Source organism: Chionomys nivalis, chromosome 26 (genome assembly GCF_950005125.1).
Source record: "Chionomys nivalis chromosome 26, mChiNiv1.1, whole genome shotgun sequence".
NCBI classification, from domain to species: domain Eukaryota; kingdom Metazoa; phylum Chordata; class Mammalia; order Rodentia; family Cricetidae; genus Chionomys; species Chionomys nivalis.
Window position 1 is genome coordinate 848,640 of NC_080111.1, and position 14,551 is coordinate 863,190.

Below are 14,551 nucleotides of genomic sequence, written 5' to 3' on the forward strand. Positions count from 1 at the left end.
CAACATTCAGGCGGCTTGCTGTGTTGAAGGCTAGCCTACGCTACATAGTATTAAGGTAGCCAGGGCTACATACAACACTGTCTCATAAGACAAAACAAAAGAAAACAAAAAAGATGAGGGAGAAAAAAGAAACTACAAGGCTTATGTTTCGGATTTGTGGTTTTTAGGTTTTTTTCTTTGGTTTCTCGAGACAGGGTTTCTCTGTGGTTTTGGAGCCTGTCCTGGAACTAGCTCTTGTAGACCAGGCTGGTCTCGAACTCACAGAGATCCGCCTGCCTCTGCCTCCCAAGTGCTGGGATTAAAGGCGTGCGCCCGGCTGGTTTTTAGTTTTGTTTTTAGTTTTGACTGGACCTTACTGGCCTTATTTGAGGCGGGGAAGTACTTTTGTCTTGTTTAAAATATCCTCATTTTAAAACATAGGAAATGAGTGACACCGTTGTTGGAAACACATTGTTCCAGAAGAGCAGTTTCTGGTTTCCCTCGGAATTACCTTTGTGCTAAGGGTGGGGGGGGGAATGAAAGCAAAACATCTCATCCCGAAGGAACCGCTATCTTTTTAACTCAGGGTCTTTAAAGCCACAAGAGTTTTCAGTTCTTTATCCCCAAGTCTACTCTGTCAGAGTGAGAACGTGGGATATTTTTAGAAATAGTCCTGCTTCACGTATATTCTCTGAACTTGTTGGTATTTGACTTTTTTTCAAATTAAAAGTAAGCTGTTTATAAGAAAAAGTATTACAAAAATCCAAACAAAGCAGCATTGATCTTCCAAGAATGTTCGAAAATTCTTAGACTGTACATGTTTATAAAACATTTGACATTGCTGGATCTCAAGTTTGAGGCCACTGCAGACTATAGAATAGATCCTGTCTCAAAAACAAACACAGACCAAGTTTATCCTTTTAAAAGTCATTCCTCTATTAGATATGAAGCTAAAAGCTTGTTGTATACAGCTCATTTGGCTATCAAATTGCCACCTTTAAAATTCTGCATTCAAAAAAAAAATCAACAAAAGGAATTGCATTTTCTTTGAACTTATTTTGATAAATGTCTGAAGTTTTTTTATGATGTATGTTGGTTTTGGCAGTGTGTGTCCCTACTAAATTTAACTTAATTTTTGTAAGTAGCATTTCAGCCTTATATCCAACAGTAAAAATTTTATATGCTGTTCTTTGTCATTGGTTGACTATGAATTCTAAAATTATATCTTCAACCAAAATTACAAGTAATTAGTTTTTTGTTGCTTTATTCATTTAACTACAATACATAGCTAGGATGTAGCTCAGTGGTGGATTACTTACTTGCCTAGCCTGCTTGAGGCTTTCAGAACCTCAAAATAAAGAATTTAAAGTATCCGTTCACCCATCCGTGCATGTATATGTAACAGGTTGGGAATAGTAATTTAAGATTATGGGCAGTGTTTTCCTCTGCTTAATGGTGAGAGCTTCCCAAAGCCGCCCCTCTCAAATGCTGTCAGTGCACCTGTCAGGAGCATCTTCAGCAAAGGTCACAAATCGCAGCTGAATCAGTTGTCAGGAGAACCTAATCATCATAGTTCTTGCTGTGAAGTGTAAGTAGTTTTCAAGCCTCTGCTGACTGTTTTAATTAGATTACTCGTGTGCACAGAAGTAACTTCTAGATTTGATATGTAATTTGACAAACTGTGTTGAGTATCTGCTGTATGCCAGATACTATGCCAGGCACTGAGGATTATTTCAAGAAAATCAGGAGCCAATGTTATTTCTGTTTGTTTTTGTTTGACTGTTTGTTTTGCTTTTGAGACAACATCTCACCGTATATCCCAGGGTGTCCTGAGACCATGCTTTGCTGGGTTTGGTTCTGAATTCAGGACAAATTAAGGAATAATGTGCATATCTTTGGGATCTTTGAGTATAAGAAGCAATTTTTTTTTTTTTGAGACAGGATTTCTCTGTAGTTTTGGAGCCTGTCCTGGAACTCACTCTGTAGACCAGGCTGGCCTCGAACTCAGAGATCTATCTACCTGCCTCTGCCCCTCCACCCCCGGGTGCTGGGATTAAAGGTGTGCACCTGCATGTGGGTGTGTGCGTGTGAGTAAAGGTGCACGTGTGTGCGTGTGAGTAAAGGTACACGTGTGTGTGTGTGCGTGCGTGTGAGTAAAGGTGCACGTGGGTGTGTGAGTGCAGGTACACGCATGTGTGTGCGTGTGAGTGCAGGTGCTCATGGAGGCCGGAGGTATTGGATCTCAGGGAGCTGGAGTTGCCTGCCATGGGTGCTGGGAACTTAACCTGGGTCCTCTGCAAGAGCAGCAAGTTCTCTTAACCACCGAGGTATTTTTGTGTGCTATTGGGTATATTTAATGATTTTTTTTCCCTTTTAGTTAACAGTGGTATTTGATAATTCAACCTACTTTTCATTGGAATTGGAAATTTTTTGTTAATCTTTTTAATATTCTCACGAAGCGTGCTAAGAACACTTGCTCCATATGTTAATTATTAGCCTGTCGCTTTTGTCCTCTGTGGTAACCAGAGCAAAGGTCGTAGCTGCCCAGCTACTGTGTCATGGGAGATAAGTCTGTAGTGTGAGGGACGGTCAGAGGCGTACGATTTCCTCCTATACATCCAACATGTACATTTTCATTATAAACACCTCCTTTTCTTAAAATCTTACTTCTTCCATTTCTTAGTAACAAGCAATCAGTATAAATTTTCCTGAACATATTCAAATAACAGACTGGAGTTTTTCCACCCTTCTGTCCAGAGCACCTCGTATTAACCCCAGTGTTTTTCTTTTTTCTGCCTGTTAGTGCTTGAAACAGGGGCTCCCTGTGAAGCCTGCACTGGCTTTGAGCTGAGCTCCCCTTACTTCAGCCTCCCAGTGCTGCAGCCAGGGCCCTTCATCCCTCAGTCCTCACTCTCCTCTCCCCATGCTCGGTCTTATAAAACAGCTAGAGATCATTTTAACATGCCCTCAGCAAGAGGAGGTGCTCAGGGAAGGAGCTATGTTTTCAGCGCCATTTTCATATTCTGTGTTAACTCAACAACCAGGAGGGCACAGTTTGAGGCAGAAGACAAGCCGTCTGTTGTTGTTGGCCTGGCTACGCTGTGTAGCCCAGGGCAGCACCCTTCCTGTGAAGGTTACAGACAGGACCTCCTCCTTGGGTCTGTTTTGGAATTTTTTGCAGATAGCTGTGAGCATTAGCTCTTATTGACTGTTACTACAGGGTTTTTACATCCGTGTGTTTGTTTAGCCTCCTGTAGAGGAAGCCGGCCCTGACCTTCACAGTCCACCAACCACAAGCACCTCAGCCCTCAACAGCCTGGTGGTCTCCTGTGCGTCTGCTGTCGGTGTGAGAGTGGCCGCCACATACGAGGCTGGGGCCTTGTCTCTCAAGAAAGTCATGAACTTTTACAGTGCTGCCCCAGGGGAGACGGGAGCCCAGTCGGGCAGCGTTCCCACAGGCCCAGAGAGCCTGAAAGATCTCAGAGAAGAGCAGGTGAAACAGGAGTCAATGCAAGGGAAGAAAAGCTCCAGTCTGGTGGACATTAGAGAGGAAGAGGCGGAGGGAGGGAGCCGAAGACTCTCCCTCCCGGGACTGCTGTCGCAAGGTGAGGTGTGGGGGACTGAGCTTCACAGGCTGTGTTATAGCAAATTAGCTTTCCTAATTGTTGAAGCTGGCATATTCAGATCCTGAGCCTTCTGTAATGGCAGTTTACACAGTAGTGGCTTTAAGAGAAAGCCACCTGCTTCTCTGCCTCAGAAATAGTTACAGAATATAACTTCAGCGTTTTTAATGACTTTATTCAAAGTTTGTCCTGCTACCCAATTGATGTATAAGATTTACTTCATGTTATGCATTGTTATCGACATAGTAAAAGCTAGTAACATCCTTTCAAAAGACTAATTTAATAAAACATTAACCTAGCAAGCCATAGTGACCCACATTTCTAACCCCAGCACCCTGGAAGCAGAGGCAAGCAGATCTCCGAATTTTAGGACAGTCTGGTCTATGTACTGAGTTATAGGACAGCACAGGCTACACAGTGAGACCCTGTCGCAAAGCAAAACAAACCAACCAGACCAAAAAAAGAAAAAAAAGAAAAAAAAAACCCACTGACCTTTATATTTACCCAAAACGCATAAACAATTTTTTTGAAAGAAATTATCTTCTGTGTGTGAGTGTTTTGCCTGCGTGTATGTTTGTGCACTATCTCGAGCCTGGTGCCGTGGAGGCCAGAAGAGGGTGCCAGGTTGCCTCGAACTGGAATTACAGTTGTGAGCCACCATGTAGGTACTGGGAATTTAGCCCGGGTCCTCTGGTAGAGTAATCAGTGCTCTTAACCGCTGAGCCATCTCCAGCCCCTGTGAAAGATTTTAAAGCTTTCTTCCCGCCATAGAAGTTCAAAGTTTTATATCTTAAAATTAATCCTTTATTACAGTTGTTTGTTATATATATGAAATTAAAGCTTGGCTTACAAGTATTAACTTTTAACAATGTTTTGAAATAGGAAAGATTTGTCAACTTTGTGGTATTTTTAGCATATTCTGTTTTTGGTTTTTTTGTTTGTTGGGTTTTTTGGGAGGGGGCAGGGTCTTACACTGCAGCCCAGGATGGCCTCAGACTCAGCAGGCAATACCGGCATGAGCTACAACACCCATTATTATCATACTCTTTAGAATGTAAGTTCTCCAGGATGTTGGTAAACGTTACACAGAGAAGGGTCTGCAGCCAAGTTTTCGGCAGTATGGCAGATTAAACACTCACACGGGCTTCTGCTCAGGTCCGTGAGCATCATCTGCAGACTAATGAGACTGTGCAGGGGAGAGAGGCAGGACTCAGGACAGCAGGGAGCATTTCCTAGACTCGGCTGACCAGCCAAGCGCTCTGCAGAGAAGCCGCAGGGTGTTTCACAGACACTGTGTTAGTGTGTTTCTCTAGAAAGTCTCGCTGTTAAAAGCATTGTCTTCCCTCTTTGTTTCCAGTTTCCCCCAGGCTCTTAAGGAAAGCTGCAAGGGTGAAAACCAGGACAGTGGTCCTGACTCCCACATACAGTGGAGAAGCCGATGCCCTCCTGCCGTCCCTGAGAACAGAGGTGTGGACCTGGGGGAAAGGCAAGGAAGGGCAGCTGGGGCACGGTGACGTCCTGCCCAGGTGAGTGGCACCAGCAGGTGCTGATGGAGGTCAGGTTGGGCAGTAGACTTTTCCTGGGGTCTCCACACATCCATTTTAGCCAACAGGGCAGGTTACTGTGCACCATTAGTGCTGATAAAAAGGCTTAGTCCTCGGTGCCTCACAGTCCAGGCTGGAGGCTAGGCATGAATGGAGGCATGCGCCTTTAATCTTAGCGCTCAGGAGAGAGGCAAGCAGATCCGTGTGAGTCTGCGGCCAGTCTGGTCCCCATAATGAGTTCCAGGCCAGCCAGGGGTACATAGAGAGATCCTGTCTCAAAACAAATAGTACAAGCCAATAAAGGACTGGAGTATCTGCCTATACTTGTCTGTTCCATTTGATGTGCGTTCGTCTTAGAATGCAGAAAATGGTGTTGGGATAAGATGGCATTTCACTGAAACACTTGAACAGTTACATCTTAGTTTACAGAGAGGAGCATGGGTTTCTGGCCCTGAAACACTTGAACAGTTACATTTTAATTTACACAGAGGAGCACGGGTTTCTGGCCCCAGAAATGTGGCTGTGCTCTCTAAAGCACTGAGCTGTGCATACATCAGGAAAAAGGGTCATTTTCTCTGACAGGCATTCTCAGACTGTTAGCATGCTTGATTTCTGAAGCTCAAAGATGTGTAAACAGTCCCCGTGTCCCCACCCCCCACCCCGTGTCCTCTGTCTGGTTCCAGTCTTTACGTTTCTATTTTACTTCCATTTGAGACAGGGTCACACTGTGTGGCCTGGACTGGGCTGACTTGGCAGGGATCCTCCTGTCTCCGGGTGCTGGGGCTGAGGCCTGGGCAGTACTTCCAGCTCAACTCCACGGTTCTTAGTCGATTCTGAATTACAAGGGTTGGTTAATGATGACAGACAGTGCCACAAGTAAAACTAATGAAGATTAGGTATAATGTTTAGAAGTAGCTTATACATATTCTCATTATTTTTGACATTTTTATGTAACAGTCCTGACTGTATACTTTGGGAAAGTTATGCTGCTGAAGGTGTGTTGACTCTGTGTGTGCACCTGTGTTTGTTTCCTTCAAGGCTTCAGCCGCTGTGTGTCAAGTGTCTGGACGGTAAAGAAGTGATCCACCTGGAGGCAGGTGGCTCCCACTCCCTTGCACTTACTGCGAAGTCTCAGGTAAGGGCAGACTGGAGTGCAGCAGCTCCTGTGCTGACGGGAGGGAGGCTCTCCCGGTCAGGTGTTCCGCTGTCTCTGGGTGACTGTACTGTCAGGTCAGGTGTTCCTCTGTCTCTGGGTGACTGTACTGTCAAGTCAGGTGCTCTGCTGTCTCTGAGCAACTGTACTTCCAGGTCAGGTGCTCTGCTGTCTCTGAGCAACTGTACTATCAGGCAGCACTGCCTGTCTCCTTTGAGGTTTGGGGTTTTACATGACGGTGAAGAGGAGAGCAAGAGAAGGTACCCAGCCTGTCTCAAAGGAGCCAGCCAGGCTGAGGTTGTAGCTTAGCACTCACCCACACGCGCACGTGGTGTCTGGCTCCATCCCCAGACATGAACCAAGCTAGTGGCACAAGCTTGTCACCCCAGGCCGTCCTTTGCTGCATGGTAGACTTAGAGGGGTAGGGCAGGAGGAGGGAGAGAAGCCAGTCAGAGTGCTGGTCCTCAGGCCTGAATCCTGGGTTTCCCTGGATCCCTCCCGTAAGGTGGCAGAGAGACTGACTTCTGCAAGTTGTCTTTGGAGTTGCACCTGCCCCCATCCAGACAATAAAACAAACAAATGAAGAATTTCAAAATAGAATGGCCCATGACAAAGGACAATTTAGCAAACAAATTTAAAACTATTTTCTCCTGATAAGTGACACTGCATTTATTTTCATGTGCTATTTGGGACTCAGGAGAAAAGAGCAGTGGCAGAAATCTAGGCGGGACCTTGACGGACGATGTGCGTTTTCACTGACTCAGGAATTTCCTAAGGACATAGATGCACATATATCTATAAATCTCTATAGGCAAGGATTTAGAAAATGTGTTATTATTGTGCGTATGTGTACGGTGTATGTGTAGGTGTTTGTATATGATGTGGATGTCTGTGTAATGTATGTGTGTGTGTTTGATGTGAGGATGTCTGTATATGACGTATGTGTGGGTGTTTGTATGAGATGAGGATGTCTGTATGATGTATGTGCAGGTGTTTGTATGTGATGTGCATGTCTGTATGATGTGGGGCTTTGCCCATGCTACAGCACATGTGGAAATTGGAGAACAGCTTCCTGGGTCGGTTCTCTCCTTCCTCCTTGACTTGGTTCTGGGGATGGGAATCCTGCTACTAGGCTCGCCCTGTCAAACGCTCTTCCTGATTCGAGTCATCTTGCTGGCCCTGTCGAAGGGTTTCAATATCATGGAAAATTGTTAACTCATTAATAATCCAGTAGTTAATTAGTGGAGGCGTACCCACAGTGGAGTTTTATGTCGCTATTAAAATCATGCTGTATTTTTTGTTTTTGGAATGAGTTTCACCTGCAGCTCAGGTTGGCTTCTGACTCAGCAGCTGTGGCTTTAGCCTCTTGGGTGCTGACTTACAGGTGAACGATCACAAAAGCGTGGACTTAGCTGGACATGATGATGTGGTACCTGACATGTCAGTCTTGTGGCTTCAGCCTCTTGGGTGCTGACTTACAGGTGAACAATCACAAAAATGTCGACTTAGCTGGAAGTGATGATCCGGTGCCCGACATGTCAGTACTTGGGATGCTGAGTCAGAATGTCCTGGAGTAAAGAAGCAGCGATGATTTCCTTGATGTATAGATTTTGTTTTCTGTTATATTGGCAGATATTCCACTTAACAATGGGTCTTAGGACATTTTCACTGTAGGGACCACATTGCTCCAACTCCCCGCTCATCCCCTCCCTCTTCCCAGCCAACATCCCTCCTTCTTGCACACACCTACACGTAGGTCCGGTTAGACACATGCACCTTAGAGAGCCTGCACCACTGAAGAAAAGGGTCTGTGGGAGGAACGTGCCTTCCTCCCTAGTCGGACAGGGTGTTGGCAGACCCTGTGCAGGTGGACTGGCCTCAGACCAGAGACCCTCCTGCCTCAGCCTCCTGACTGTGTTCTGATGATAAGCTTGTGCCACCATGCCAGGTTTCATTTCTGTTTATTCCTCCTCCGCTTCTGTTTTCTTCCTTCTTCCCCCTCCTCCTCCTTCCTCTGAAATGGGAGGAGACAGGCTCTCACTTTGTAGCTCAGACTAGGGGCGTCTCGCACCTTGTTCTCCTGAGTGAATGATCTCCGTGACATATAGATATAGTCCATAGAGCTGACCTAGTCGTGGTCAAGTGCATACGTCTTACCTGCGCTCCTGTTGTCTCTGATAGGTCTACTCGTGGGGCAGTAACACCTTTGGTCAGCTCGGGCATTCTGACTTTCCAACCACAGTCCCTCGGCTTGCAAAGGTACTTTGTGTATTCCAGAATTCTGTGCTATAGCACTTTGTGTGTCTATGGAAATTGTTTTGTAGACAAATTTAGTTTATAAAAATAATTTTTCTAAAACATTGATTAAAATACGATTTCATAATATGAATCCACTCCTTTTCCAGCTAAGTGAAATTTTTCAAAAATGTTTTTACTTCACAACCTTGTCCGTTTGTTGAATATTATAGTACTTCTGCCTTCTTTTAGCAAAAAAAAGAAAAAGAAAAGAAAAAGAAAAGGTTCTTTTATACAAACTTTTATGCCTTTAGTGTGTTCTGGGCTATGTTACCATCAAACAATGTCTACTCTGGCTTCTCTCTTAAATTTGGTTTTGAAAAGTCATAATTTTCTGATGTTATGTTCTATAGCTTACATCACAGTAAACCTTTTGTTAACACTTTTTCTGCAGCAAAACTACAGGTTCAGATGACCCTGTGTCTGACTTATAAATTGATTTTCATTTATATAACACTAGGTCCACATGGGTGGCTTTTCAGGGGTCCTGCCTGTTCCAGCATCCTGGGAGCTGGCACAGTGAAGTCACAGCAGAGATAGTGAGTGACCAGCGGGAGATGGGATTTCAGCACCCGAGGGCTCAGTTGGAAACATTGAAATTTAGCCTTATTAGATGTTTTCTTTTCATGTAGATCTTTGGCACACAGCTGAATGTGGATGGACAGGTGCACTCGAGGTGTGACTTTCAGAGCAGGGCTCTAGAGCCTCCTCCCTGTAAAATAAGCTGCCTATAGACACCTACAAAAATAACATTAAGCCGGGCGGTGGTGGCGCACGCCTTTAATCCCAGCACTTGGGAGGCAGAGGTAGGAGGATCTCTGTGAGTTCGAGACCAGCCTGGTCTACAAGAGCTAGTTCCAGGACAAGCTCCAAAGCCACAGAGAAACCCTGTCTCGAAAAACCAAAAAAAAAAAATAACATTAAAAACTATTAGGAACTATACTTTTTTCTTTCCTTATTCTACTTTTTCAGATTTTTATAAAAATCCAATTCAGGTTTAAAAGCTCAACATCAGTTTTTTGGTTATTTTTTTTCCCTCCTTCTGCTCCGTTCTGTAGTAACTGGGTACCTTGCTGGGTTTGGTTCACTCTCTAAGGTATGGCTGACTGCCCGTGCCCGCTTAAGTAATCTGTTCCCTGCAACTGGATTCTCCTCGGTTGCTTTGGACAGACGGAAAGACGCTGTCTTTCTGTCATTTCAGGTTAGCAGTGAAAACGGAGTCTGGAGTGTGGCCGCAGGCCAGGATTACTCCTTGTTTCTGGTGGACACCAAAGACTTCCAGCCTGGGCTGTATTACAGTGGCCGACAGGACCCTGCAGAAGGTGACACCCTTCCAGAGAATTCCGGTGGTACCAAGACTCCAGTCCTTCTGTCCTGTAACAAGGTGAATAGGAGTTGGACCCTAAAGCCCACATTGTGTAGCTGCAGGAGCCTTTGAACTACAAGTCTGCCTGACTTTAAGTCCTCTGACCGCTTCACTTAAAACTGCAAACCCCGCCGGGCGATGGTGGCACCTTTAATCCCAGCACTTGGGAGGCAGAGGCAGGTGAATCTCTGTGAGTTCGAGACCAGCCTGGTCTACAAGAGCTAGTTCCAGGACAGGCTCCAAAGCCACAGAGAAACCCTGTCTCAAAAAACCAAAAAAAAAAAACTGTATACCCCTTCTTTTCCTCCCCTTCTTATCTCTCTACTCTGTTCTCCCTAACACACCCGTCAGCACAGGAGATGCTGTGATCTTATCTGCTGTCTGTCTTCTGAGTGTGGGGCTTTCTGACTTCCTCATCCATTGTTGTGTCTGCACAGAACACGTGCTGGTTTCATTATCTTTTTGAGGCCAGATCTTGATTGATGTGAAGCTCAGGGTGGCCTGGGGCTTGCTGCACAGGCCTCCTGCCTCCTTCTCCTGAGTAACTGGGATTGTGTGATCACACTCCTGCATAGGGCAGGCTCTGGAAGCAGTTGCTGAGCCAAGCTCTCCTGGAGGAAGGCTACGCCTTTGCTTCTGTGTGCTTCTGTTTCGTGATGCTGGGGCTAGAACTCAGGGTTCTCTCTGCACTGGGCAAGAACTCTCCCACTGAGCTGAGCCCCGAGCTGTTTTTATTTCATTTTTGTTTTGCAATGCAGGAGTATTGAAAAGCGCCATCCACAGTGAAGTTTCCTGGAGCCTTCGGGTGAATTATGGCAGATGCATTTCTAACTCTTCTTGGACGCTGCTAACTTGAGGGTCCTGAGCTGTGCTCACTGAGAGGGCCCCAACAAGTCATAGGCAGAACTGCCTGCCTGAGTCCCCGCTCCTGTCAGCTTAGCCACTTCTTCCTCTTTTGAAGACCTAAATCATTGTCTGCTTTTCCACCTCCTGCCTCGTCTTTATACACTGAGAACATTCACTTGTTTCTGCTTTTCCTGTTAAAACAATGCACATCCTCAGAGAGACCTGTCAACCAGGAACGTAACCCTCAGTGCTGGTACATCCTAGATTTTCTGTTCTCATTGAAAACTGTGGTTTTGGACCACATAGTCTTTGGCTGTCTGGTTAGTAGGCTCTGAATGTGACCTTAAATTGCCAGAGGCAGCATTGGCCAATTTATTTATTTATTTATTTATTTTGGATACACTAACCTGGAACTCACTGTGTAGCCAAGATGGCCTTGAACTCCCAGCACACCTCCTATTTTAGCCTCTGAGTGCTGGAATTATAGGCATTAAACATCTTATTGACTCTGTGTTTTCTTAAAGAAAATCCCCTTATGTTGGCACTTTTAAGAGACAATAACACAGACCCTTGGGATAGCACAGGGCTCCTCTTTGTTCTCATTAATCTTATTTTATGCAGAGTGAGTCTTGAGATGTGTAGTTCTTATCAGTTGACTCTTTAATACACCTGAGGTATCTTGAAATAAATACAAGTAAATATATACAGTTATTCACATTTAACAATGGTGTGTGTATAAACCAACTCCAAAACAAAGGAGTTCTATATGCAGCGTTTGGAAATCTTCACTGTTCAGATGTTGGAGCTTAATAACCTGCTTCCCAACTCCTGGGTATCTTAACCTTAGCCCCCGTCTGCTGCTATGAGCCCGTGCAACGTACCTGGTCATTGCTCATAAATTACATTTTATCAGTGATATTTTTATTTTCTCCCTTTTCAGCTTGGATATATAAGCAGAGTAACAGCAGGAAAAGATAGTTATCTCGCCCTGGTGGACAAGAACATCATGGGATATATCGCCAGTCTCCATGAATTGGCTACTACGGAAAGACGGTTTTACTCAAAACTAAGTGACATCAAATCTCAGATACTTAGGCCTCTTCTCAGTTTAGGTAAGTTGTCACCTTGCACCACCCCCACCCCTAGATCATTAGGGCTCTTGTTTTAGCAAGACTTCTGCATCTCATCCTTAAGATACTATATAACTCCGTGGGATTATTTTCCCTTATAGTTCTTAGAATTGTATCTTGTGTGTGTGTATGTGTGTGATACTGTATAACTTCCATGGGATTATTTTCCTTATAGTTCTTAGAATTGTATCTCGTGTGTATGTGTATATGTGTGTGTGTGTATGTGTGTGATACTGTATAACTTCCATGGGATTATTTCCCTTATAGTTCTTAGAACTGTATCTCGTGTGTGTGTGTGTGTGTGTGTGTGTGATACTGTATAACTTCCATGGGATTATTTTCCCCTTATAGTTCTTAGAATTGTATCTTGTGTGAGTGTGTGTGTGTGTGTGTGTGTGTGTGTGATACTGTATACCTTCCATGGGATTATTTTCTCCTTATAGTTCTTAGAATTATATCTCGTGTGAGTGTGTGTGTGTGTTCATTTGGAGGAAGAGACCTGGTCAGTCATCCTCATCTGCTTAGACCATGAAACCCAATATGGACAAGTTTAACAGAACCACCATATACGGGCTGCCCACGCATGCTTCAGCATTGCCAGGGCATAAACTTCAATTTTTTCATTCATATATTCATTTGTATTTACAATCTCTTAAAAGCAATACCAGAGTGTGAAGGGTCTCACTCCACATTAGCAGGACTTAACCAAATGTTTATTCAGTCACAGAAAGGAGTTGGAAGTGAGGCGGTAAGACAGATGAGATAGTTCCCATGGCTTCCACTGGGACACCTGTATCCATGTATCCATGGTATCTGGGGTCTCTAGGACATCAGCAAGGAATGCAAAGTGAGGGTTGGGAGCTATTAAAAATGACTGCAGTATGTGGTAAGACCCTGTCTCAAAACCAACAGCCGAACAGCCGAACAGCCGTTCCCTGACTTCTGACTTGAGATGGAATTTTCTTTCTTTGTCTCGCCTGGCCACAATTAGGACTCAGAAGTTAGGCTGGCAGTCTAGCACGTGACTTTTACCCTATTAAGGGAACGTTGGCTTGTGTGGTGAGCTTCTTGTTCCTAATGGAAAGATACCTACTTTAAACAGCTGACTTAGCAATTCACTTTTATTTATTTGGAGTTTGTTTGCTTTTTTAGTTTTGAGTTAAGGTCTCATGTAGTCCTGGTTAGTCTTCAACTCTCTGTGTAGCTAAAGATGACTCACTCCTGTTCCTCATTCCGTCCCCAAGTACTGGTGTTACAGGCGTGCACCACCACTCCTGACCAATTTAACTGTGTCTGTGAATACAGTGTGTGGAGCCCCAGCTGTGTAACGTCTCCTCCAGAGGATGGGCTCAGAACTTAGGCAAGAGAAGGGAGTGTTTTCAAAATTTCACAAGTGTTGGCTTCAGCAGGTCTGCAGTTTGGGCGAGATACTAAAAAATCACCTAGGAAACCTTCAAAGAAACACCCATTCGGAGATAGCAATACCAAATCTACGGAACCAGGGACCCCACAGTCTGTAGGTTTCTGTGACATTTGTGGTATTGACTGGGGTTCCACAGATTAGTCTTTCAGCAGAGAGAGTATTTTCACAAAGGGGGCCATCATAAGAAAGCGTTTGGTGTTCATGTTGTTATCATTTTGATGCAGAAAATTTGGGCACTGTGACCACTGTCCAGCTGTTGCAGGAAGTCGCAAGTCGGTTCAGCAAGCTGTGTTACCTCATTGGGCAGCACGGAGCCTCGCTTAGCAGCTTCCTGCAGGGCGTGAAGGAAGCCAGGAGCCTGGTCATCATGAAGCACTCGAGTCTTTTCTTGGACAGTTACACAGAGCAAGTATCAGTCTCAGCAGAGGGATCTGCAGGGGAGCCGCACCTCAGAGGAGAGTGCACAGGGAAAGTGCACTTGGAGATAGACCTGAAAGGCATTTCATTTGCTCTTAGCCGACCAGAGTTCCGCAGTGCTGAAGTTCAGTTTCCTTCTGTGCCCAACAGAGATTGATAGCGCATTTTATTTACATACAATGTCCCATTGTAAATCTGGTTATTTTTGTTTATTTAAGTAAATTAGACCAAAGTTTGAGGAAATGAAGAAGTGTATTTAAAGAACAGGTGAAGTGTGAGCCTGCTTTTTACTGCTGTGTGATGGGACACTTAGTTACTTTTAACGCAACGGTGTTTTCTGAATAACACCAAGAATGTTTTATAAGTGAAACAGACCAAGTATATTTGTAATCTTAAACTATTTCTCACTTTTTCTTGATTTGTATTTTGATACCATGATTCAAGGCAATAATTTGAGTGTTATTTTAATGTATACCAGGTAACGCTGTTGATTCCAAGGTTGTGTTGTTTTTATACGTAGCTTATTTGTTCTCCATCTATCTGCCAGAAATTGACTCTGTGCCACCAAGTGCCAGGCACTGCACAGAGTTACAGAATGGGGCCAGTGAGGAACACCTGTTGTCAGGGAGTTCCTGTCGGGCCTGTGTTTTCCCTGGGTTATAAATAACCCAAGGACTAATGTGTGTTTATTATCAAGAGCTGCAGGCATTGCTAATCAAAAGGATATTTAAGGTTGCCCCCCTTCCCACCAGCAGAAATAGCCTGCAATCACCTA

The 14,551-nt window shown here is 44.5% G+C and overlaps 1 protein-coding gene across 4 annotated transcripts in view; it reads left to right on the forward strand.

Annotated features, from left to right (window-relative positions):
* Als2 (alsin Rho guanine nucleotide exchange factor ALS2) overlaps positions 1 to 14,551 on the forward strand; it is a 57,315-nt gene that overhangs the window by 15,853 nt on the left and 26,911 nt on the right. For all 4 annotated transcript variants that reach the window (XR_009056403.1, XM_057758869.1, XM_057758871.1 and 1 more), the window contains exons 5-11: positions 3,227 to 3,584; positions 4,960 to 5,128; positions 6,185 to 6,281; positions 8,481 to 8,558; positions 9,796 to 9,978; positions 11,747 to 11,918; positions 13,584 to 13,764. Coding sequence is in view for 3 of the 4 variants with exons in the window: in XM_057758869.1 (XP_057614852.1) it covers positions 3,227 to 3,584; positions 4,960 to 5,128; positions 6,185 to 6,281; positions 8,481 to 8,558; positions 9,796 to 9,978; positions 11,747 to 11,918; positions 13,584 to 13,764 (1,238 nt within the window). In the remaining variant the exon portion in view is untranslated. The remainder of the gene's footprint in view (positions 1 to 3,226; positions 3,585 to 4,959; positions 5,129 to 6,184; positions 6,282 to 8,480; positions 8,559 to 9,795; positions 9,979 to 11,746; positions 11,919 to 13,583; positions 13,765 to 14,551) is intronic.